This window comes from Fundulus heteroclitus, chromosome 20, assembly GCF_011125445.2.
Source record: "Fundulus heteroclitus isolate FHET01 chromosome 20, MU-UCD_Fhet_4.1, whole genome shotgun sequence".
Classification (NCBI taxonomy): Eukaryota; Metazoa; Chordata; class Actinopteri; order Cyprinodontiformes; family Fundulidae; genus Fundulus; species Fundulus heteroclitus.
The window spans coordinates 30,942,885-30,967,918 of NC_046380.1; the positions used below are offsets into that span (position 1 = coordinate 30,942,885).

General features: G+C 43.8%; 4 protein-coding genes across 4 annotated transcripts in view; 1 reads left to right on the forward strand and 3 right to left on the reverse strand.

Annotated features, from left to right (window-relative positions):
* The window catches only part of loxl2a (lysyl oxidase-like 2a), a 30,593-nt gene extending 25,050 nt beyond the window's left edge, over window positions 1-5,543 (forward strand). Inside the window, exons 9-14 of the mRNA XM_036151524.1 lie at window positions 580-745; window positions 1,691-1,931; window positions 2,130-2,245; window positions 2,417-2,553; window positions 2,822-2,933; window positions 4,412-5,543. Coding sequence (XP_036007417.1) covers window positions 580-745; window positions 1,691-1,931; window positions 2,130-2,245; window positions 2,417-2,553; window positions 2,822-2,933; window positions 4,412-4,482 — 843 coding nt within the window. The 3' untranslated portion in view covers window positions 4,483-5,543. The remainder of the gene's footprint in view (window positions 1-579; window positions 746-1,690; window positions 1,932-2,129; window positions 2,246-2,416; window positions 2,554-2,821; window positions 2,934-4,411) is intronic.
* On the reverse strand, window positions 3,884-13,162 carry r3hcc1 (R3H domain and coiled-coil containing 1). The gene is made up of 8 exons (XM_012870697.3): window positions 12,605-13,162; window positions 11,376-11,513; window positions 10,647-11,187; window positions 9,969-10,141; window positions 7,587-7,657; window positions 7,397-7,492; window positions 7,202-7,312; window positions 3,884-4,294 (listed from the first exon to the last, which is right to left on the reverse strand). Exons 2-7 carry the CDS (start codon window positions 11,447-11,449, stop codon window positions 7,203-7,205), a joined length of 1,065 nt encoding a protein of 354 aa, XP_012726151.2. The 5' UTR covers window positions 11,450-11,513; window positions 12,605-13,162; the 3' UTR covers window positions 3,884-4,294; window position 7,202.
* A 1,342-nt stretch (window positions 13,163-14,504) lies between these two features.
* LOC105931821 (golgin subfamily A member 7) lies at window positions 14,505-18,072 on the reverse strand. Its single transcript, XM_021320589.2, has 5 exons — window positions 17,968-18,072; window positions 16,205-16,327; window positions 15,960-16,112; window positions 15,769-15,870; window positions 14,505-15,489 (listed from the first exon to the last, which is right to left on the reverse strand). Exons 1-5 carry the CDS (start codon window positions 17,974-17,976, stop codon window positions 15,442-15,444), a joined length of 435 nt encoding a protein of 144 aa, XP_021176264.1. The 5' UTR covers window positions 17,977-18,072; the 3' UTR covers window positions 14,505-15,441.
* A 394-nt stretch (window positions 18,073-18,466) lies between these two features.
* On the reverse strand, window positions 18,467-21,934 carry rplp0 (ribosomal protein, large, P0). Its single transcript, XM_012870698.3, has 8 exons — window positions 21,808-21,934; window positions 21,401-21,508; window positions 21,133-21,308; window positions 20,794-20,881; window positions 19,430-19,576; window positions 19,149-19,334; window positions 18,902-19,042; window positions 18,467-18,694 (listed from the first exon to the last, which is right to left on the reverse strand). The coding sequence occupies exons 2-8, from the start codon at window positions 21,452-21,454 to the stop codon at window positions 18,539-18,541; spliced, it is 948 nt and encodes a 315-aa protein (XP_012726152.1). The 5' UTR covers window positions 21,455-21,508; window positions 21,808-21,934; the 3' UTR covers window positions 18,467-18,538.
* Window positions 21,935-25,034: the final 3,100 nt, after the last annotated feature.

The following is a 25,034-nucleotide window of genomic DNA, read 5'->3' on the forward strand; positions in this document are numbered from 1 at the left end:
TGCAAGGTTGTGCAACAAGGCTGAGTCAGGGCTGGGTGGTGGTGGGGGGGGGGGGGGGGGGGAGAGACATCTGGGCAACCCCTTCCAAACTGTGTGTGTGGGGGAATAAATGATTTGACTGGATTCATGCCAACAGTGAGTTCAGTGTTTCCAAAACAGTCGCAGGCATCTTATCTTCATCGGTTTGGCTTTGCAAGTAACAAGGTTATTATTTATACAAACCTTCGTTGGATTTTGCTTGGATTTAAACAGTTCTTATTTTATATAAATATTTGCCAATAAGGAAGTTATAGTGTGCATGATCAGGAATAAAGTAAAAGAAACCGTTGTTCTATCCAATGCAGTCGAGTATGTGTAATATGTTAATAATTGATCAAATGGAGGCTTAAAAACTACTAAAAAAATAAAATAAAAGAAGTTCTTATTTGTAATGTTGCAGCTGAAAAGTCAGGCTAACTGCTCTTGTGTCTTGTTCGGATGGCTAAGCTTAGGGAAGCACCTTTTCGGAGGCTCAGGCCTTTTGCGTTTTTAAATGTTGACCGTTCGGCTAATTGTGTGATTTCTGACTGAATGGATCAGGAGACGTGGTACTGGCAGGGAGACGCGTCAGCTGACTCTGTGGTGATGAGCGGAGTGAGGTGCTCAGGAACTGAGCTGACTCTGGATCAGTGTCTGCATCATGGCAAACATGTCAGCTGCCCAAAGGGAGGAGGACGCTTCGCTGCTGGAGTTTCCTGCACTCAGAGTAAGAAACCGAACAAAAAGCACCACGTTCCTGTGGAATCCCACCTAATAACAATAATAATAATGATAATAATGATAATTTAAAATGAGCTGTTCAGCTCCTAAAATATCAGGTGTGCCTATGTACATTAACATAGTATTATTTGACACATTTTGTCATATTACAACCACAAGACTAAATGTGTTTCATTGAGACTTTATGCGATTGGCAGACAGAGACGTGTGTGTTTGTGAAGTTGGAGACTTTAGAAACATTTTTAATAAAAAAAAACAAAAAAAAAAACATTTTAGATCATTTTATTTATCAAGCCACCAATTGAATTAAAGTGCAGCTTGCAGGAAGCCATGAAGACGACACAGTAAAAGTGTGGAAGAAGACGCTCTGGTCAGATTCAACCAAAAGTAAATGTTCTGACACACACGGCAGTGGCAGCATGGTGTGGGGATAACTCTCTCCAACACCATGTACTAAAACAGATTTTGTCATGGCAGTATTTACCGAGATCCTGCAGCTCTAATAAACATACAACCAAAGCTGGCAAAGAGCGGTTCAGATTAAAGCACATTCATGTGTTAGAACGGCCCAGTCAAAGTCCAGACCTAAACCCAATTCAGATTAATTTCCATCTTTATATGAGCAAAGACAGAACCTAAAAGAATCGCAGCTGTAGTTGTGATCAAAGGTGGTTCTACTGAGTATTGACTCAGGGAGGGCTAAATGCAGAACTAAAAATATACAACCATGCATGCCACACTTTTCAGATTCTCAGAGCGACTTTGTTTGTTACATTCAAATGACTATAAAACCCATTAAAGCTTGAAATGTGACAGAATGAGGAATAAGTGCCAGGGGTGTGAATACATTTGTGTGCTGAAAATGCTGAATAGTTGCTGCCTAAAATAGTTCAAGAAATAATTATCCGTTATTTTGACTTCTCATCCCCAGCGGCCCCAGACCTGGTCCTCAGCGCTCAGGTGGTGGAGCAGACCACGTACCTGGAGGACCGGCCCCTGTATGCTCTGCAGTGCGCCCACGAAGAGCGCTGCCTGTCCAGCACCGCCGACAAAGCCGACCCAAACTCCTACCGCCGCCTCCTGCGCTTCTCCTCCCAGATCCAGAACAACGGCCTGTCGGACTTCAGGCCCCGGGCGTCTCCTCATTCCTGGGTGTGGCACGAGTGTCACAGGTGAGAGCTGGGCAGGAGGGACCAGCCAGTGACTGTAGCGCCTCGTCGGCTCCTCTGATGCAGTTTAACTAGAATCTCCAGCAGCTAGCTTTGCTCTTCTTAGCATTGGGTCAAACTCAGGATTTAAACAGCCTCTTAACAAAATGTATGAGCATTGTGACGTGTTTATGACGCTCCTCCTCTCCCTGTGTAACCCAGACACTACCACAGCATGGAGGTTTTCACCCACTATGACCTGGTGAGCCTGAACGGCACTAAAGTAGCAGAGGGACATAAAGCCAGCTTCTGTCTGGAGGACACCCACTGTGACGAAGGTAACGTCAACCACTTGTCTTCCTGTTTCATTACGTCACACACAGGGACTCCTTTTTAAGAGTTAAAGCGTCTTGTATTTAAGGAAAGATTCTACAATCTTGCTCTCTGGTGGAGGTCAGGCTCTTTGATGTAATAAATGTTCTTTGTTTCAACGTCTGCTCTGAACTTAGGTATACAGAAAAGGTACGAATGTGCCAACTTTGGCTCTCAGGGCATCACGGTGGGCTGCTGGGACACCTACAGGCACGACATAGACTGCCAGTGGATCGACATCACAGACGTGAAGCCGGGAGATTACATCCTCCAGGTACAGCATCCGCTCAGTTTGTCTCGTCCGCGTTTAGCGTTCTCCTCCCTCTGGTGGGAAAAGTCCTTCCCAGAGCAGCCAGCGGCCTCCTTTTAGATCAGACAGACCCAATCTCTCTGCGTCGGCTTTTTCCTCCACATTTAGTGTCGCAAATGTCGTAAAGAACACAAAACCAATTAATAGATTGTTAAAAACTAAGTCGCTGCAGTTAAAGCTCTTAAATGACCCCAAATAAACCACTGTCCTAACACTGTTCTCCATCTTTCAGGTCGTGATAAACCCAAACTATGAGGTTGCAGAGTCCGATTACACCAACAACATCATGAAGTGCCGCAGCCGCTACGACGGACACCGGATATGGACCTACAACTGTCATATAGGTGAGGATGCTCCCTCGTGAACATTTGCTGTACCTAACACGTCAGCGAGGCATGAACATAATTCTCTTCACGTGAACAGAGCTTACGGTTTTCGGCTAAAACCCATTATGGTGTAAGTCACAAAATCCTACATTCATGTTGTTTACACACACAAACATGGAACCACATTTCTAATCCAGTGTTCTTTGTTTTCATGTTTTCCCCCTATGTAAAACACTAGAATATGAACTATACACACAATGTTTTCATATGATCGTGCAGTACCGTAGAAAGCCGAACAATGTGACTAATAAAAAAACAGTGCAGAGATAAATAATCAAACAAACCGGTGTTGGGGTTTATAAAAGTCTGTGATTAGGAGCTGAAGTTTATTATTTTATTTTTTTTTAAATATAAAATTGAACACTTTTTGTGCGTCAGACATTGTTTGAACACTCCTATAAAGATTCAACCCTGATGAGAACAGTAACAAGGTGACAGGAGAACCTGTGGAGAACCAAAAGTCCCGCGATCAAATCAGCGAAGCATCATATTATTATTTCTACATTTCTACATGTAAATATACCAAATCTGTAACAATTGCTCTTTAACACACAGTTTGACTCTTATCTTATCAACTTTTTCTCAGCGGCAAGTCTATATAAATGTATTGAGGTATTTAGTATTCAATTATTTCATGTTTCCTGAAAAGCTGCACATTGTATCAAGATGCCTGGATAGATCTAGATAAATATAGATATGTGGCATTTTATCATTTAGAACCAAGTAAATTGTGACATTTTTTGGTCCTCATAAGAGCGGTGCCTTCAGGAACATCGAGGGCTCAAATGACCAATTAAAAAAAAAAAAAACTGTATATTAGAAACAGAATAAATATTACATATTGAAGAGCTTGGAATCTGCCCGAGACAAAGTCAGTCTTTGTCTCTTAAACAAAACAAATTACAATGAACAATGTCAAATCTTTGTTTAATGAACAGTTTTAACATAAAGCATCAAACATTGCTGAATGTAGAATATTTAACTAACGGTGGAGAAGTTTAATACGTTAAAAACAAAATCAACACTTCCAATATGTGCAACCAGCCCTCTTTCCTGTGGGTAAGAGATGGAAACAAAACACGTCTTGAATAAAGCCAGGAAACTAGACGTCAAACCAACGTGCAATAAAATGTTCTTCAGAACCACTTTAGAAACTATCTAAAATGACCTAAAAAATATAAATTTCATCCTAATTTATTCACCGCTGAGGCCTTAATAGTGAACAGGAGCTACAGAGACATTTTGTTGCTGCTCCCAGACCAGCTGCAGCTCGCCGGAGGCTCTTCTGTCGCGTTGGAGTAGAGACGGGTCCGGTCCAGCTGTAGAAACCAGAGAGGGAAAAAAAAAAAAAAAGCTGAAACGGAAGCACAAATTCAGCATAAGGCTTGTTATTTCCAAGAGATTGATGGTTTCTTTGTGTTCATGTGACTCTGCAGGTGGCACACTGAGCTCAGACGCAGACGACCCCTTCCCCGGGCTGCTGACCAACCAGCTGTCACACAGGTAGACCAGAGCAGGACGCATCCCCAAAGGACGGCGCCAGGAACACTGTTAACCACTAGAGGGCGCTGTGTGACGCCGCTCCCTTGGAGCAGTGCTGGGATTGTGCTCAGGGCCCAGCCGGTACAATAAATAATGGCTCAGTAGGAAAACAAACTACTTGTTCAACTAAGTGCATTAACCCCATCCGGTCGTGTCTTTTAGTGTGTCTCGCTCTTCGTGGTCGTGTCGTTTTTTTTGACCTGGTGCTCGCGGCGCAACGGAGGTTGCAGCCACGTAACTTATTAAACAGTGTGGAGATGGATGTGTTGGAAACCAAAGCTTTAAAATGTGCGTCAGACCCAAAACTCAGACAACTTTTATAACCAGTGCTTCCTTTGCGTGGACTGAACCCGTCTTCTGCCTAGTCTGCTGATTTAACTCGTCAAAGCTGTGCGTTTACCCCCGACAGCTGGGATGAAACGCAAGCGGCAGAGACCAGATTTGGCCTCAATGCATTGGAGAGTCCAGAAATGAGCTCAGCGCTCAAAATAAATGTTGTGATTGCCGATCCAGCGCTGGCAGGGAAGCGCCTGGGAAGACGAAGCTGCTGCTGTCAGGATTGAAGTCAACTAGCTGAAAAATTGTGAGAAATTGTATCCACTTTTAAATGACAGCAAAACCAAGTCAAGATGTACAATTTCTGGAAGAGTCCTGTGCAACAGATGCCAAAGGTTGTCAGGAATCAGTTCCTGCAGTGTTTCTCCCCCCCGACGTCTGTGATGAGAGCTTTCTGTCATACATTGAAGCCAAAATTAAAGAGAAAAAAAAGGCTTTGTGTTTCTTTTTGAATTCACCATATACACACACACACATTCTCATCTGCCTATTTCCTAAGTGTCCTGTTCAACGATCTCCGTCAGGGACTGCGGTGACATTGTGAAAAAATACTGTAAGAGAAATGCATGTATGTGGAAAAAGAGTTTGAATGTAGAAATGTGAGAATCCTTCGTTTTCGGTTGCTGATTGTTTTAATATATTGAGGTGAATGTGGAAACACTTTGAAATAAAACATGCTGAAAGCAGAGAGCCTGTTTCAATCATCCCTGCCTGTGCATCTCTCCACGTCCGTGTACAGCGGCTTGCAAAAGTATTCACGCCTGTGAGCTTTTCCACATTGTGTCACACCACAGCCACAAAACATACATTTAAAGACCAAAACAAAGATGTAGATACTATTGTGAAGTAGAAAGAACATGACAGGTGACTAAAAACATTTTTTACAAATAAAAAACTGAAAGGTGCAGCATGCAAAAGTATTCAGAGTTTAACCAATTGCCTTCAGAAGTTGCCTGATGTTTGCTCCATGTGGACTGAAGAGAGTCCATCTGGGTGTGATCTAATCTCAGAACTACAGCCGCTCTGTGACGGCCTCTGTGGTTGGTTAGGAGAATATTGGGGAGTAAACAGCACCATGACAGTGTATGAATCAGGGATTGAGTTGTGGAGAAGTTTAAAGATTTCCCAAGCTTTCAACATCTCACAAAGAACTGTTCAATCCATCACCCAGAAATAGAGTATGGCACAGCTTTAGACCTACCAAGACAAGGCCGCCCACCTAAAAGCACTGATCAGAGATGCAGCCAAGAGGCCCATGGTGACTCTGGATGAACTGCAGAGATCTACAGCTCAGGTGGGGGGGATCTGTCCACAGGACAATTATTAATCATCTGCTGCACAAATGTGGTCCTTATGGAAGAGTGGCAAGAAGACAGCCATTGTTGAAAGAATAAGAAGCCGGGTTTGCAAGAAGCCATGTTGGGGACAGAGCAAACATGTGGAGGAAGGTGCTTTGGTCAGACAAGACCAAAATTGCATCTTTTGGCCACAGTGCGAAACGTTTTATGTGGCGGAGAACTAACACTGCATTTTACACTGAACACATCATCCCCACTGTCAGATATGGTGGTGGCAGCATCATGCTGCTTCTCTTCAGCAGGGACAGGGAAGATGGATGGAGCCGTATACAGGGCAGTCTCGGAAGAAAACCTGTTGGGAGTCTGCAACAAACCTGAGACTGGGGGCGGAGGTTCACCTTCCAGCAGGACAACGACCCTAAACGTAAAGCCAGGACTACAGTGGAATGGTTTTTAAAAAAAACATATCCATGTGTTAAATGGCCCAGTCAAAGTCCAGACCTAAACCCAGTGGAGAATATGTGGCAAGATCTGGAAACCACTGTTCATAAATGCTCTCCATCTAATCTGACTGAGCTTGAGCTGTTTTGCAAAAAGGAATGGGCAAAATAATTCAGTCTCTAGACGACCAAAGCTGGTAGAAACATACTCTAAAAAACTTACAGCTAGAATCACAGCAAAAGGTGGTTTTCACAAAGTATTGACTCAGGGGGGCTGAATACTTCTTCATAGTGCTCTTTTCAGTTTTTTATGTGTAAAAAATCCTTTAAATCATGTATCGTCGTCTTTCTACTTGTGTACAAGTGTATACCACTTTGTGTTGGTCTTTGTAGTTGTAATGTGACAGTATGTGAAAAAGGGGCGTGAATATTATGGAAACACCTCTGTCCACATCTCTCTATGCTGTATCCATGCCATGTTGAGCCTTTTGATCAGCAGCTTTTAAAGCACAAAAACACCATCAGTATGGTTTTAAACCACTCACAGAACCAGAACCTCCCATTAAAGAGCAGGAAACCAGATGATTGAGCAGCACCTTATCCGACTCACCTCAGTACCTGTGCAGTCGGCCTCGTCCCTGAATGCCTAAAGCTCTGGTCACCATCCGTTTGGCCACTGCGCAGTCCGTCCTCGGACGCTCCTTGACGGGCTGCAGAAATTCTTCCAAGAGAACACAGAGCGTTTTAATCTACAGCTTTAGCCGTGGAGGCCTTACCGAGGCCACTGTTCCTAATAGTGCCCCACCTGCCCTTCTGACGGCCTTCCCCTGGGCTTTTTTACTCCCCTCAGAAAGAGCTCGGGTTTTCAGCAGTGGGTGGCAGATAGAGAGGGCGTGGAGCGCTGTGGTTAACGACACAACCGCCGCCGTTAGTCACAGACACAGCTCATCACGTTTAGGGAACAGTGGGGGGGGGAGAAAAGAGATAAGCCTGACCTGCCGCCTCGCTGGAGAAGACACCCAGAGCGTGCGTGTTGTCCACCCACTTGATCTTCATCCCACCGTCACTTGAGACGCAGCGGGAGGAGGGAAAGGTAAAGAAAGAGGACGGGATCGTTACGCGGAGGATTCAGAAACAGACATGGAAAACAGCTTAGGGCTGGACAATATAAAAAAAAAAAACATATCTATAAAATAGAAATCATATTCATCGATATCGATAATTATCAACAAATTCAAAACAGATATATAAGTGCAGCCCTGGACATTTTATGCTGTTGCTTAGCGACCTATTATTAGATAAAGACACAAATACTGACTTTAAACTCAAACCTTTATTCAACAAACTTTTTACCTAAACTGAGTTTTAAAAAAAAAGAGGAAAAAAAGAAAGAGTGCTCTCTGAAGGGGGCGGAGCTTAGTGACAGAGCGTTCCTGGGTCTGCGTTTGTGATTGGTTGGGAGGATATAATGACTGTAATATTAACCAACATGGCTAGAATATAACAGGAAGGAAAACTGTTATTCTATTTATTTATTTATTTTCTATCAGGAATATACGTCTATTGATTGATATATATTGCTATTGTAGCATTGTCCAGCCCTAAAACAGACATTTGGTGACAAATTTAGACCACATGATGTAAGCTAGGCTGACTATTTTTCTTATCTGTCTGTCTGGGACGGACCTTTAATTAGTCCTCATAGCAAAAGTTACAGGAAGAATTTGGGAAAGCAGTGAAGGTAGACAGTTCCCTTTAAGTGGGATAAAAAATGTATGTTTTGTGAATGTAAAGGCAAAAAAAACACAAAAATTATCAAATAAAACAGAGTTACGCAAGGTAAGGAGGCTGACATTACTTCAGATCACAGGGGTATGTTTCTGTTCGTTTAATTTTTTTTCTTATCCGTATATTTATATTTTTGTTTATTTTTTTTTTAACCCTGTCCAACTAACTAGAAATTACATTAGTATGAAAAATACAAGTTCATGACACTGGGAATATATATTAGCCAGGAATTACAGCGCTGCACACACTCCTTTGCGATGTGAATAATACGCACACTAACAATACGCTGAAGACTTATTAGCAATATATCGCAGAGCCCTAATTTGTATTTCAAAATTTTTGGAAAAATTGTCTAGATATAGCCGTCAAACGTCAAGGATCTTATTTGATAGAGCATCACAAAGTGGTGCTTCGTTATACAGAAGGAACATGACAAAGGGTTCTCAAGACTTGACTAGAACATTCTAACACATAAATAACTTTCCATGTATACTATCCACTGTAGCTTTAGAGCCTAAATGATAAATGAGTTTTGAAAACATCCTGGTCCTTTTCCTACTTTTATTCACTATTTAGTAATTCTTACATGTGTGTTAGCATCAGAACGCTGACTAAGATGTTTTCAACCCTGTATTATGTTCCCACTGAATAACAAACCTTTCAACAAACTGTTGATGATGAGACCAGAACGAACGAAATCAAACCTCTCTCAGATGTGTCGTGGGAGGGCGTGTCACTGTCCAAGAGGTAATGTGGTCGATGTTTAGTTTGGAGTGCTTTTTAAAGTCGCAAAGCCAGACTCACACAAGTATGTTGTTGCAAAAGGGAGAAGGCATTTTAGTGACCCGTCAGGCTGTTGGACAGGGCAAGAGCCTCAAGGTTGAGTTTTAAATCCCTCGAGTGTCTCTTCTCAATATGATATTATAATACAAGTAATATTTAATAATAATTATAAAAAAAAAAAACTATTAAATTACATTTTGTAATAATGAAAAAATAGTTTGACTTTTTTTTTTGGCATATTTTTTCCCTCCAATTTTCTAAGGACCCCATAGCGCCCCCTGGTGGCCCCTCAGTGATTTTGTTCACCTGATACTGAATACTGGTACTTGAGTGCAGTATTGTAAATATTTGGGGTCTTCTGTTTTATTTTCACTTTTTACATGGTACCAGCGCCACACGTACTTCACCGTCTGCTTCTTTAATTGCAACAGCTTCAGTGGTCGTCTCCTAGACCTCCGACTTACCTGGTCTTAAGCAGCCGTGATAATATTTACCATAGCAGCTCACTAGCTTATTATCAACTGTTAGTGCCACACAAGTGCTACGAAAGCATCTAAACAAGATGCGTTCGTGTAAAACCCGACATTAGAACTACAGATGCACCGATCAGAACTGTGTGTGGCCGGCCTCCGATCTCTGTTTCTTGACATAGAGGTAACGTGTTAAATTTAGCCCTTTCTGATTTCTCTCCAGGAACTACAGTAAACGAAGATTTAAGAACAGCACTGGAAATCCATTTTCCAGCCTTACATTGAAAAATCATTTACATTCGGAGTAATATGTAGGTCAGAACTGTCTCCTCTCACCTATATTCTGTGAAGGCATCAAGAAGGTCGTCCGTCTTGAGCACAGCCGGGAAGTCGTAGATCTCAATGACGTGGCTGAAGTCGTCCGAGTTAAGAAACACGTTCTCGTAGATGGAGAAGTCGTTGTGAGCAAGCTCGACAGAGACGTCTGTCTCTTTGAGATGCGTCGTAATCTGAAAGGACAGCAGAAAGCACCCCAACGTCACGTGAACATCGGGGAGTTAAGCCGACATCTGCAACTTTCAGGTTATAAGTAATCTTTTATATTTCCTAACATGTTCCTTCTGATTGAAAGCAACACAAATGTCCTGGAGTCCCGACTTGCATCTGATAGCTAATAAGGTGGAAGGAGTGCTTCCAACCTCAAAGACTTGGAGCTCATCGATAGAATAAGTTGGTAAAATATCTGCAGAAACGTCCAAAGAGCTGCTCAGCCATTATAAAAAGGTCCTGTCGGCCATAATGCCAGTAAGGAGATTTCCATTGATTGTTGAGAGAGGTACGCCGTTTTTATTCAATGGAAATGTTATTTTTTTTTAAAATAACATTTCCATCCATTCTATATCGTTTCATTACATTGTTGCATCTGTTGAGAGACGCCCGCCTCATAAAAAAAAGGTTGAAAATCTAAATCAGAAGTCTAGCAAAGACAACAGCGTAAACATCAACGCCACCTACCAGTTCAGTTACATCATCTGTGTCGGTGTCTTCGGTCCGGACACCGCTGGAGTCGTCTCCCTTCGCCTCCTCCAGCTTCATCTCTGCGAAGGACGACCGGGTCCGGTCCCAGGCGGGGGTGTCGCCGTCGTGCCGCCCCGGCGCTGAATGCCCAGTTCTTTCCTGGGTACAGAGCTCTGAATCGCCATCAGGCTCGCTGGTTACGCCGTCGGCGCCGCAGGGTTCCTGTGCGGAGGAGGCGGAGTCATCTGTGCGGTGTGTGGCTTTAGGGTCAGGAGGACCGCCAACAGAGACGCTGCTACACTGAGCAGAACTTTCCGGGCCCTTGTTAGCGGGGGAGCCTTGGGGGTTTTGCAGAGACACTCTCTGACGGGCGGCCCGCGGCGTGTAGAGGGGCTTGTCCGGCCTTTTAGGCGTCCGGCTTTGTGCCGCGGTCGAAGGCTTCGCCTTGACGTCGGGTTCCGTCGCCGCGCTGCTGCCTGGGGGCCCCTCGGAGGGGCCGCCGCCGCTCTCCACGTCACTGTGTCCTTCGGAGTCGGCCCTGCAGGAAGAGAGACATCTTCGGTTTGTTCAACGGCCGGCCTTGTTAATCAAACGTCGCAAAGCTGCAAAATAACACTGACAACCTGTGCGATGTTTCTCGACGATATGAACCAGCTTCATCTTCATCAAAGAGGCGTACAAAAAAAAAAAAAAAAAAAAAGGGAAAAAAAAAGGAGAAATGTGTACCTGAGCTCAAAAGGGCAGACCACCACCCTACGGCACCAGCTCTCCCCTACAGAGAAGGTAGTGAGGTCTGGCATGTCTTCCACCGTCCTGTGGATCAGGTATCGCAGTCTGCTGGGTAAGGGGGGGAACAGGAGCACGCTGTGCAGGGACACACACACACACACACACACAAAGGGCAAGCGAGCAAAGATGTCAGCGTCTATGGTCTGTACATTTTTAACTAGAATAAATGGGGGTTTTAAAGTGTTGTTTACATGCGTAAGATGCAGGACTCCTCAGGAGGCAGCGAGCAAATGACAGCTCTGCCATTATTACCAAGCAGTGTCTTTCTTTCAATGTTTAGTGATGACGCTCGGTCTGTCTGTATGTTTTGTTAATGTATGAAAGAATTCTGGTCATGGATTTATTTAGCTTATTTCCTTTATGGCTGTAATGTTTTCTGTCCACTTACAGCACTTGGAAGGTCTTATTATTACTGAAAAGTGCTAAATAGATAAGCTTATCTTAAAATGCTTGTTGGTTAACCACTAATATCAGTCTGTGCTTTATTTTTATACACCGAGCGTTTTTAGTTTAGTTTGTACAAAGACAAGTGCCAAGTATCAAATACCGTCCCCCTTTCAGCAGCTGTAACCTACATTTAGAATTTTATACAGTTTTCAAAAGGTGGTTTTGTTTTTCTAAGTAATAATGACAACGATGTAAATGACTGGCTTCCTATCCAGGATCCTAATCGCCTAATTATATTTAATTCTTGCTGGGAGGAGCTGCTTGTGACCAGGAGTTTACACAGCATTTGAAATGAATAAATAAATAAATAAAAAATTAAAATTGCATATTGTCATTATTTTTAAATTTAGGCATGTGACTATAGTGAACAGGTGATATATTCTTATTATTTTAAAATTAAAAGAAGGCCGTTTGTGATTTAAATGTCTGAGGCCCGTATAAGAGCTCAGAAATAAAATATTCCAATCATATTTGTTTGTTTTTGGTCTGTTGATATCAATGTAAATAATAATATTCAATCATATCGATCAGAAATCATAACACACTTTGTTGTATTGGCAAAAATCGTATGGTCACCAAAACAACTCGACATAACATGATGTGGTGATTATTAATACTTATGTAATACTTTACACAATGATGAGGCACCCTGTGTGTGTGCAGCTGCTGGTAAAAACGAGATCTAAAAAAAACATGTTCGAGTTTATGCTACTACTTACGTTTTAGGGGTTCTTTTCTGTTTGTATGTTTCCAGATCATCCAAAACATGATGCAGGAACTGATTTTCTTGCTTTGGGAGGTAAACGCCATCGAAGCAAGGAACCGCCAGGGTGGAGAACCAGGGGGAAACGGCGTCGCTGCTGAATTTCCCACCAGCTTCGCGGGGTTGAAATTAACGAGTGGCTGGGCTAACTAAGCCAAAACGCTACAGCCCATAAATGCAGGTTACCGGCGGTGAATATGGCAGAAAAACGATGAGATAAGTCGGGTTTTGTTGGACTGGGCAGCTCCGCCCGGCGCTGTCTGAAGCCAAGCAGGGCAGAGAAATTAATACTTTGTCCTGCGTCGGTGGTCTGAAGTGCGAATTAAAAAGTTAAAAAAGAGCTAGAGACTCTGGATAAGGGGCGTCGTTAGCCGCTTTTTGCTTCTACTCGCAGCTGCCAGGGGTTAAAAGAGAGGAAAGGAGAGTCAGCAGAGTTTTCAACAACCCGCTACCATGTTCACACTAACAAGACATGTTTACGATTTCCGCGCTTCCTCTTTCCGGCTGCGGGAGCCGCGGCAGATCCGGTTTGTTGCTTTCAAAATAAAAGCACCACCCGGATACCTAAATAAGAGCCCCCTGAAAAACATGAAAACCTTCCGGGAAATTGATCTTTGGGGAAAAAAAACAGCAGGTGTATGTCTGTGAGTAAGCGCGTCATCGAAATGTTCATTTGTTTCTCTAATTCGATTCAAAAAGTGTAACCATTACTGAAATATTATATAGATGACGCATTGTGTAACTTTTGATGCACACATAATAAAAATCTATTTCATTAGGTGAAAATGGAACATTACATAAGACACATGTAAAGGTATTTTTAAAATACAAATGTTATATTATGACCACTTTATAGTCATGGTGCTGGATCCACACTGCAAAAATGGAATTAAAAGTAATTAAAATTTTCTTGAAGTTAGTGTATTTATCCTTGATTTGAGCAGGTAAATAAAATGACCTGCCAATGGAATAAGATTTTTGCACCTAAAATAGGAACAACTCATCTATTTCAAGTCCAGTATATCTAATTATGCTATTTTAGGGGTCAAAATTCTCATCCCATTAGCAGATAATCTTATTTGCCTAATCAAATCAAGTACAAATACACTCATTTCAAGAATTTTTTTGTTTGTTATTTTCTGTTCTGTTTTTGCAGAGCAAGCACATATGGAAAGTTCAGTGGAAGGAAAAACCGTGGCTGAAAAAGGTGTAAATTTGACTGGAATAGCTGCAGCCTGGAGAGGAAGAACGCAGTGTCAGAGTATCCAAGCTGGCTGGTGTCAAGTGAAACTTATGTACCTGTTGGTGAACATTTGGATGAGCCATACCTTCTGTCCGGAACTTCATGTTTATTATTCATGCGTTCATGTTTAGCACAACTTGGCACCTGCCCGCACCCGTTATCAATTTAAATACCTAGTTTAACTGCTTGCTTGTGGTTGATTGGCCATTAAATGAAGTTAACCTAAACCGTAGAGACTCTATGGAGTATTGTCAAGAGCAAGATAGGACTCACCAGAACCAACAGTGTAAACGACCAGGATGCAGCTATTAAAGCGACCTTTAACACTTTAGCGAAGCCACCACCCCATGCCATGCAGGGATTTAGCAATTCATGCAAAAGGAGCCCCGACCACGTGTTGTGTAAGTACTGTAGGCTGCATTTCTGCGTTAGAAATTCTCTTTCTGCTGACCTCGTGTAGCTGTAGGCAGTAATCACCAAAATAAAAGACGTCTGATGAATTTGAGTTTTACTTTTTGTGTTAAATTACAAAGATAAAAAAATAATGATATTGAAATGCACCTTTTTACTTTTGCAAATAGAAACACTCTAATAAAAAAAACTTTGCAAAAGGTCAACATTTCAGGTAACGGCATTTTATTTAAATAAAACAGGATTATGGACAAGTATACAAAGAAAATCGGCTGTGGAGATTTCTAATCGTCTACGGTGTTTAATGCTAACGAATAATGCGCCGCACGATTCAGCTGTGTATGATATCACCTGCAATTAGACGGTTCTCAAAATGTATGGGCTTCGTCGGAGGGGAACTTGGCAAACATGCTCCGATCTTCAAAACCAGAAACGTCAACAATTTACAATTTCTAAGACATGTCCCCACTCGCAAACCCTTACATTCTTTTTCACAATAGGAAACCGGGCAAGCAAATGTTGCAACCGTCAAATTGCTAACATTAACCCTCTGTTCAAGGTCTTCACAACACATTAACCGTCTTTAAATGTTCTAAATACCTCAAACTGAATGAATGCGGAGAAGGTGGCAATGAACACAAAATGGCACATTTCATTAACTCTGGTTTTAGACAACGTCTTGAGTATAAAAAGACAAGAAACGGCAGGTACAAACATACATACAGAGTATTTATAAATTACAAGAAAAAAAACAAAAGCTCACATTAAGAGTATGTATAGAATTCAGGCGAGGAGGTCTGGATATGCTCTGTGAAACAGACGGAGAGTATCTGGTCAGGCACCAGTCGATTCACTGAAGTAAGACACGGAGCAAAGTCGTGCTCCAGGATAGAAAAAAAAACAACAACGCTGGATATAAAGTAGATTTCTGTCTTTCGGCTTCGTGCCGACGATTCCCATCGGCAACTTCTAGAACCATACGTTGGGAAAGATAGCAAACGCTGCGTTATCATGTTTGTGTTCTCTTTTGAGCGAGGTATGCAGGCCTCGTAACTTCGGCTGCATGTGCACAGGCTTGGACCCTCAGGGCGTGTAGCCGACTCTTTAGCTGGAAGGCTTTCGGATGTCTTTGCGTTGTTTTATCTTCCGGAGCCGATGCTTGTGTCTTCAAAGATGGTGATCTCAACCTGAGAGCGGACCAGTTAAAGGAAATGTTTAAAAGCACGATTTGAATATTAATTATTTAAAAATCATGGTTCCGAAAAAAAAAAAAATGTCCCTCTCCCTCCGTTCTAATCTTTGCCCTTATAATTATAACAGCATTTCCTCTTGCATGAACCACATTCAGTAGCTTTGGCCTAAAGTTGGTCATGCAGCCAGGGAACAGCCCGCTGGTCGGCCTTTGAGTTCCAATGGCGAATAAACCCATATATATCCTGTGTTTGTAAAAGCCAAGCAAAGGATACGACTCTGAGGCCTCTCTCTATGGGGTCGGTCAGCAGTAAGCCTCTGGGAGCGTAAATCTTCTCATTCTGGTCCGTTACGTACGTGGCGATCTTCTTCAGCACCTGCATGTAGACAGACAGCAGCGCAGCTCAGAGCGGCGATGGGCTGAGGTGTATCGCAGCGTATGACCGTCGCAGCGAAGGAGCTTTACCTTTTCGTAGTGCGTCTCCATGCAGAAGTAGATGGTGTAGGCAGTCAGGCAAGCCAAGCAGCTCTCCAGGTAAGACATCCCCCCGAGCTTCTCTGCCTCGGCGTACAGGTTGTTCAGCCCCTGCATGGTCTCCTCGAACTGCTGCCTGTCGAGCTGGAAGAACGCCACCGGTTTATACGGCCACCGCTCCTGATAACAGGGCACCGCTTCAACCAATTAAAACGAAACAAGAGCGGTCACCATACCCTGGACTCCAGCTCAGAGGGGAACTTGGTCTGGAACCTGCAGATTGTTCCCGTGCTGTAGTCTCTGTGGATGAAGACCTTGGAGGACACGGCCGGCTGCTGGAGGTCCTGTAAGCTGTGGGTCTGGACAAATGTGAGGGAAGTTAGCACAAACCGGAAGCAACGGCGGGTTTTGGCCGACAGCCAGTGGGCGCCCGGCGCTGCCTCTGATCTGACTGGCGGTTCGTCGGAAAAGAAAGAGGAAAAACTCCACAGGAACCCTTGCTTTCTTCCAGCCTGTTGTAAGCATCACCGAGTCAGCGGTTTTTCAGGAAGCCGCAGTGGTGTGGAGACGTCAGCTGCCTCTGTACAGCATGTATAAGCCATTACAGGGCCTTAGTTAGGCAGTAGTATAAAGCTTGATACTCCACAATACTCCAGACTTTTTGAATTGAGAAAGCTTTCTGGATAAGAAGCGAAATGTCTTCAGACTACGGAAAACAAGTCCAGTTGCTTTGTTTTTTTTGGAATGACCATGACCTGGATGACTGAGCATCTTCATCAGCATCTGTACAGCGTGAGCACATAGTTGTCTCCTCCCGAGTGAACAGGCTTTATACCGCCGCTTACTCTACACTGAGACCGTGTTCATGAGCTGCTTTTCAATTACGATCACATAGGGAAATATATCAAGCTTACACGGTCGGTCCTGCGCAAAATTATAACACATTTGGCAAATTTTGATTGAGGTATTTTCATTCAACCACCAAGTTTGTTTTTGATAGGAAAGGAGATGGGCATCTCTCCTAAGATATAACAGATTAAATGAATATTAATTAAGGAATTCATACCCTTCGTGCCTTCAGATGACCTGTGTTGTGAACTGGCTCTATATAAATAAAACTGAGCTGAAAGTCAACTGATTTTTTTTCTGCTCAGAAATAAAGAAAACATACATAAGTCTGTCAAAATAAACAACGCAGTCAGATTTTTGGTGAAAAAGGATCAGTAAATAATTCTAGAGCTAAACATATAAAACAGTATTGCATGTTTACCTTACAAACCCCTCACAAATACTAAAGGCGCAACTAATTGCGTTGATGGTTTTCCATTTTTATGGTCTAAATTTATTTTTTTTAATATTCTGAGCAGCAAGAATGAGGTTATGGGTAATTATCTTTCCAACTCATTGGTGTACTTTACCAAAGTTAATAAATTTAACAAGTCCACTTCTGAGGGGAAGTTGCTGCTTCTATTCATTTATAAATATTTAATGAAAGCAAAAAAAAGAGCGGTTACTGAAATTCTTGACACATTGTACTGAACACTTTCCAGTCTAAGATTTTAATTCTCCACGGAAACAATACTTATGTAGTCCTCTGTTAAAGGCTCGTTAAGCTAACCCTAACCTGCCCTGTCCTGTGCCTGGACAGCCCGCTGAGCATTTCCTAGTTACGCCACTGGTCGAGCGGATGAACATGACGTTAGCACCTTATTGCTCCTGTAAATTAGAACCTCTCACACAATAACCACAAAATATGAAAATTGCCATCCGTGCCAAAAGGGAATATAAAAATAAGGTGGAAAAACATGTTTCTGACGGAGGAGATGGTCGTTAGCTGAAAAACACGTTAGCTTACGTTTCTATCCGGCAACCCGACACCCCTGGAAAATAAAAAATGTTTATATTCACCCCTCAAAATAAACCACCGCTGCCTTTTAAAACCCTTTTCACTGCCACCAGCCCGAAAACCTTTTTAACGAAAGCTAAACCATAGGTTTACCTCCGCCATGGCAGACGCCTGTCCCGCAGTTCCAGCGCATCGGTATCGTATAGCAACATCCGGTTTGACGTTTTCACAATAAAAGCGGAGTCTCTGGAAATGAATAGCATGTAGCGACTTTCACAAGGAAGGTTTTTCTATCGCCTTGTTTGAGAGTATAAACTGTTAGTTATAAAAATGGGACATTGGCACTTTACCGCATTTATAATCTCTAAAATCAAAACTGCAGCGCATAAAAACATTAGGGTGAAGGATGACACACCCAAACCGGAAGCATGGTCAGAGGTTTCCGAATATTTACGTCACCAGACCGACGTCAGCTCCGGTTAATTTATTTCCGGAATAAACTTTTTTTTTAACTGTCAGACAACATGGCACACTAGATACCAAGACCCACAAGAGTGGATCCACCATCAGTAACTAAGGCCTCTCTATGTTGTGCCCAGTAATTCATATTCCTGCTCATGGTTACCTGCTTTCACAAAATTAACACAGAACATTGGTTTTTAGAAACTTTATTGAATCACGGTCTTTTTTTTTTGATTCAAAGATTCTGTTCGCTGTATTTGTTTTAGTCGAACAGACCAAAGCCCATGTCGTCATCTGATTCCTCAGACTCCTCCTTAACCTCCTCCTTTGCAGCTGGAGCAGCAGCTGCGGTTTCTGCAACAGCAGCAGGTGCTGCGACAGCAGCAAAAGCAGTTGGATCAGCCAGGTAAGCTTTGACCTGAGGGATGGGGACAGAAGAAGAGTGCAGTGTTACCTTTACAGCTCAAGTCATTTCCAACCACTGCTGTCTAAAACCAAGTAAACCCTGACTGGTCACGGTTATAGGAACAGATGGCCCTTATTGCACACTGATGGACTATGTAAGCTCTAAACCAGCAACATTACAACCTATCCTACAGTTAAGTGCAAGAATGAATATGCACACCTTTTCTGCCAGGGGGAAGGAGTAATCTGTTTCCACAGCAACAGCCAGGACTTTCTTGTAGCCATTGATGATTGAGTGAGGGAGAGAAGCCAGAGTGGGATAGCCGATCTCCAGGCACACGCTGGCGATGTTCCTCACACCCTACAAGAGTTAGAAACGTTTAATCAGTAACCTTCACGGTTTAGAGATATCCAAAAATAAGGGAGAAAAAAAAAAAAGTCTTGTTGAAATCAACTTCTTCCCTCACCTCCAAGAACCTTGCTTGCAGGGCAGCCTCTGTGATGTCAAGCACCTCAGGACTGTAAACACTGCCATTGTCATACACTTGCTGGATGATGAGTCCAAAGGAGAAGGGTGAGATGTTCAACATGTTGAGCAGCGTGGCTTCGCTGGCACCAACCTTGTCGCCAGTCTTGATTAGGCCGACATCACTCTAACACAGAGTAAAAAAAGAAAAGTTAGTGGACATGGCCAACCTGACGAGCATCGGCAGAGCACCAACAACCTTGTGTCAGTTTTCCAACTCACCAAGATTTCAATGGTTCCTCTGGAGATCTTGGTGGTGATACCCAGAGCCTGGAAGAAAGAGGTCTTCTCTGGGCCCAGTCCAGTATTCTGGGCTGGCACCGTCACATCACAAGGGGCGATGGCTCCAGCACGGGCAGCTGCAGGCACCTATAGCGAAACAAACTTTTTAGCTTTCTGCTATAATCAAATATTAAAATGCATCTTAAAACTTAGTTGACACTAAGCGTCTGGAGTGTCTGAAACCTTACGTCCCTGACAGTCAATGGGAAGTGACAAACAGGGATAGCGAGGAAACAGGTTACTGTTTGCAGGGGGAACGACAACACAGTACCGCACAGGCTGCATTGTAACTTATCCTGCACTTTAGTACGGTTGAGATAGGAACATTTGTTGCAGATATGAACTAACCAATAAAACAAATATTAATTCATAAATACTGTAATATATATTTTGCTGACAGCAAGAGTGGTCAAAGGTAAGCCACCGTGCTGTCCTCTTGAGACCAGTCAGATCCTGAACTTTTTATTTGATCCAGCTACTCAAACTTTAAAGCATTTTAGTCTTTTAAAGCACATATTCAGGTTGTAAAATTTCTAATTGACAGTTGATAAGAGTTGTCAGACATTAAATGTTAAATCTGCAAAAACTCAACAGCTAACAGTCAAGTTGACAGGTAGACAAAAACAGAGCTGGACAATAACTCAATAAAAACAAATATCAATTGATAGACGTATATCAATGACTAAAAAAAAAGTTAATAAAAAGTTCAATGGAATAACAGAAGGTCAATATTAAGTAATTATGTCCTCCAACCAATCACAACGCAGACCCAGGAACCAAGCTCCGCCCCCTTCAATGAGTTCAGAGAGCCCCCTCCCCCTTTTTTTACTTGTGGATTTGCTAAAATGTTGGTTGAATCAAGGGTTGAGTTTGAATTCAGTGTTTTTAAGCAACATTAAAACGGCCAGCGCTGCACTTAAGCATACACTTTGAATTTGTTGATAATTATTGATATAGATCAATACAACTTCTATTTTATCGATGTGCTTTCTTTTCTATATTGTCCAGGCCTACAAAAACGTGAATTGCCATGTGAGCAGTGGATCAATAAATGAACAGACTGGTGGAAATTGATAAATTAATATCTCATAATGTGATGCTGCCTGCTCTGAAAACCCTAGAAATGTACATGTCATTTTAATTAACTCACAAGAATTTTTGACCCTCCATTTTCGCCACATGTTCAGGAATCCTTAATATATTCCAATCCTATTTAACATCAGCACAGTGTGACTCCTACATACTGAGCCTTAGCTCTGTTTAAAAGTTTACTTCCCAACAAGCCCACAAATAGACGCCTTTACCTTATTTGCCAGCAACAAGTCCCGGATCTCGGTCAGATCCTCCTTGGTGAAGACAAAGCCCACATTGCCCTTAATGTGGGGCAGGAGCCTGTGAAACGTAGCGATCTGACATTATACAGATGCGAGATTAGAACTGGTTACACAACACAGAAACACACTTCAGTGTCTGAGACCGTGCGTCCCTAGCAGTCGGGGGAAGTAGACAGACAGGGATAGCTGGAGACATGTTACTGTAAGCAGGGGGAACGACAGTACAGCACCGCACCAGCTGTACAGTAGATATCCTGCTTGATCTGAACGAAATGCATACATAAAAAAAAATAAAAAAAATCGACTCACTTCTCCAGAGCGGGGTTGTTCTCCAGGTGACCTCGAATGGCTTTGCGCATCATGGTGTTTTTACCCATCAGCACCACGGCTTTCCCACGCAGCGACAGACGGATGGTCTGCATCTGCTTGGAGCCCACGTTGTCTGCCCCCACGATGAAACATTTTGGGTAGTCATCCAAGAGTTGCTGCAACAGACCACTGCAGGTCAAAACATTTCATCGCGAGCGGGAACGGGACAACACTCCTAAACTGAGCGCGCGCATTAAATCGGACTTACGATGATTTTCAGAAAGTAGTTGGACTTCCACGTGGCCCTGTCTTCCCTGGGCATCTTGGATGTGCTTCCAGGGATCGCTGAAAAGCCGGTTTAAAGACAAGGTGTAATCTGCGAAGAAGGAACAGGACGTAATGAAAACGATCTGTGAGAACCAGACGACAAACGAATGTGAGAACCTGGCAGACATGTGGCCCACAGCTAACGTTAGCCGGCTAACGAGAGGCTAGCTACAGCCTGGAAGGCCACGCTAAATAAAAATCCATTCTACAGCCACCGGAAGAGTGATAAATGGGTTCAGTTATGCGGCGAACATGTTTATGTATTCAATATGAATCTTCAGCGACATACAAAATCAGTTTTATATCGTTCTGTTTCGTTATTTTACGCAACCGCCATGAGGGACTTACCTCGCGATAGAGTCGCGTGAAAGAAAGAGGAAGAGGACGGGCCGCGAGATGTTATATTGAGTAGAACTGACCAATCACAGCAGGGTTAAGGGGCAGGAGTGGATGCCTCATTGGCTGCGTTACAGCGTAACAATGATACGTCAGCAATTCCGCCATATTCTGAGTGCTAAATTAAGAAATGTCGATATTAAAGAAATTATTGTTTTAATTCAGAAATATATTCTCTTTTTAGTAAGGACAAAATTCCTAACATAATTTGATTTAACTTACACAATTTTACCCAGGAAAACCTGCAAACTATCTAAAATGTAATCTAATTCCCGTTATAATGACCAAACATTTACTTTACAGATTCATCTTCCAATTCTGTTTTATAAAGCGCCGTAAAATACCACACGACCAATGATATGGGTTGACAACTCAATATAAAGACACAGACAAAAAGGAAGAAAAAAAAACACTAATAAAATATAAATAAGCTAACAAAGATGCAAACGCTGGTAAGACCGGTCGTGCAACATAGGTTTGACTACTATTACTACCACCAATAATAACAATAAAACTGGACATTTGGGAGCTCTAGTGCAGGGTTCATGAAAAACGCCACTCACAATATGGCGTCGGAGTCGTCGTACTAGACTGATGCTGCTGGCCATTGATTGGTTCGTTTTCATAGCAGTCACCCGACATGGTTCGCGGCTACTTCCGTGTCAACTTCGACTAACCAGCGCGGTGCCAGAAGTGAGTTTTACTTTTATCCCTGACTGTAAACGAACTGACCTGGTCCAGGTCCGTCCATAAGCATGGCGCTGCCTCCTCCCCCCCTACCCGCGGAGGTTTGGACCCACGTCTTCGGGTATCTGTCCGTGCCGGACAAACTCAGCCTCCGAGCTTGCTGCAAGTACTTCAGGAAGCTCGTCGACCACTGGTCTCTCTGGAGAGGCTGGACCGCGGTCCTGACGTTCAGAAGCGGCGTCTACACCCGGAGGTTCTGGGAGTCTCTTCGTCGGCGGAAAGTCGCCAGCGTGGTGATGAGGAGCACCAAAGCCAAGGACTGGAAGCGGCTCTCCCTGGAGCTGCCCGACGTCTCCGCGTTGGCCGTGGAGCAAAGCGGCATGGAGGACCTGCTCTTCAGCGCAGACTTTGCCCGCCTGCAGCGTCTGGCCGTGAGAAACAGCGACGTGGTGATAGACGCCTCCAGGCGGCCCCGCCTCGAGCAGCTCACGCACCTGAGTCTGTGCGAGGTCACGTTCCCCATCAAATCCAGCTTCCTCCCCTTCCTCTCCCACCTGCGGAACCTGACGTCTCTGACCTGCCATAACTCCGGCCACGCGGTAGAGCCCGTCAGGATGATGGAGAGCCTCCTCTCCTCCCTGCCCAAGCTGCAGCACCTCTCCCTGTCCACTAAGCGCGCGTGCGTCTGCGCGCCCAGGAGGCCCGTCGACGCGCGCATCTCCTCCTCCTCCTTGTCCACGCTGGAACTCATCCAGCGCTCCGATCACTTCTTCCCCGTGAACGCCATGAAGACGGTGCCTCACCTGAGCGGCCTGTCCGTTGTCTCCGGGGAGGAGTATCAGCGGATGCCGTCGGGAAGCTCCCACCTGGCGTTCCTCCTGAACACCTGGCTGCTGGACCTCCCCGGGCTGTCGGCGCTGGCCGTCACCAGAGGGCCCCCCGTCGGCGCGTACGTCGCCTCCATCCCGGCCACGGTGCGCAGCCTGACGCTGCGCGGCACGTCGCTGTCTCCGGACGACGCGTCGGCCGTGTCGGCGCAGCTGCCCGACCTCCTCCACCTCCACCTGGACCCCTGGCCTTCGCGGCTGGAGGCGGACGTGGCGCGGCTCCCGGAGCTCTTCCCGAAGCTCAGGAGCCTGAAGCTCCGGCGCCAGAGCGCCGCGGAGAGAGACTTCCTGCAGCTGCAGCGGCTTCAGGACCTGGAGCGCCTGGAGATCCTGGACGGCGCGCAGCATCCTTCCCGTCTCGCCGCACAGCTTCAGGCTCTGACGAAAAACAGACTGCGCGTGTCCGCCTCTGCCCGCTCCAGTGACCCGATGTTGTGTCCGTGTGTTCCTCAGGCGCAGTGAAGGCACCGGACCCCTCTGCAGCGAGGCGCCATAGACATGCGGCCTTGGCCCCAGCAGACAGGTGTTTCGGGTCACCTGACGAGTTCATTATCAGGTGTCTGCAGAACTTAAAGGGGTCCTTTAAGTTCTGCACCTTCTGCCAAAGACTTTCCACTCAAGTGCAGTTAGTGACGTCACTGGACCCCTGAGCTGCCCGTGATGCGCGTGGCCAGTCAGAAGGGTGTTGCTGTTTATGTCTCCACCTGATGTGGGCCCTGACCCCTGACCCCTTCACACCAAGCGCTTTAAACGTGGATTTAAATGATCACATGGTTAAATTAGTTGCTTAACTTCTATGTGTGATTTAAATCTGTTGTTCGTTATTGTCAGGAAAGTTTGCGATGCACTTTGTTGCCGTTTGGTTCTGATCCCTGGTTTGTTGGCTTTTCATAAAAAAAAAAAAAAAACATTACGACCCCCCAGATTATTAAGCCAAAACGACTACAAGCGACCTCCTGCTGGAATGTGTTATTTATTGAAGCTATTTAGCTAAATTTGAATAATGGGGTGAAGTTGTGGTTTCTGTTGCTTTAAAAAAAAAAAAAAAGTAAAATATGGAAATCTGTTCATTTTAAAGTGTGACAAACCAAACTAATTGATTTACACAAAATGCACCCGACGATTTTTTTTGTCTTTGTATAATTGTTTACTTCCGATCAGCGTAAACGACAAAAAACTAAGATTTTTTTTTTTAAATCAACAGGAAGAACAGCACAGTATTTCTGAGTATGAGAAGGGCAGAAACACACACATTTGGTATTTTTTTATATGTGAAATATAGATGTAAAAAGTTTATAACAGTTCTACATTTTACTGCGCTTAAAGCTGGGCTAATCATTTATTTTTTGAAAATGTATATTCATATTTACGACAACAATAATTCCATTTACCTTTATTTGTGTAATGTACATAACGACCTTTATTGAACGCAAAGTGGAACCAAAAGCGATCCTTTTTCTGATGTTTGAAGATTAGTACCCTAAAAATCTTCTGGGTTGGAACAACTGTACGTCACACACTATATTTATACTAGCAGTTCTGGTAATAAATGACTTCCTGTTTTACTTCATGCATTTGTGTTGTTTTTTTTTAAGCAAAAAAGTG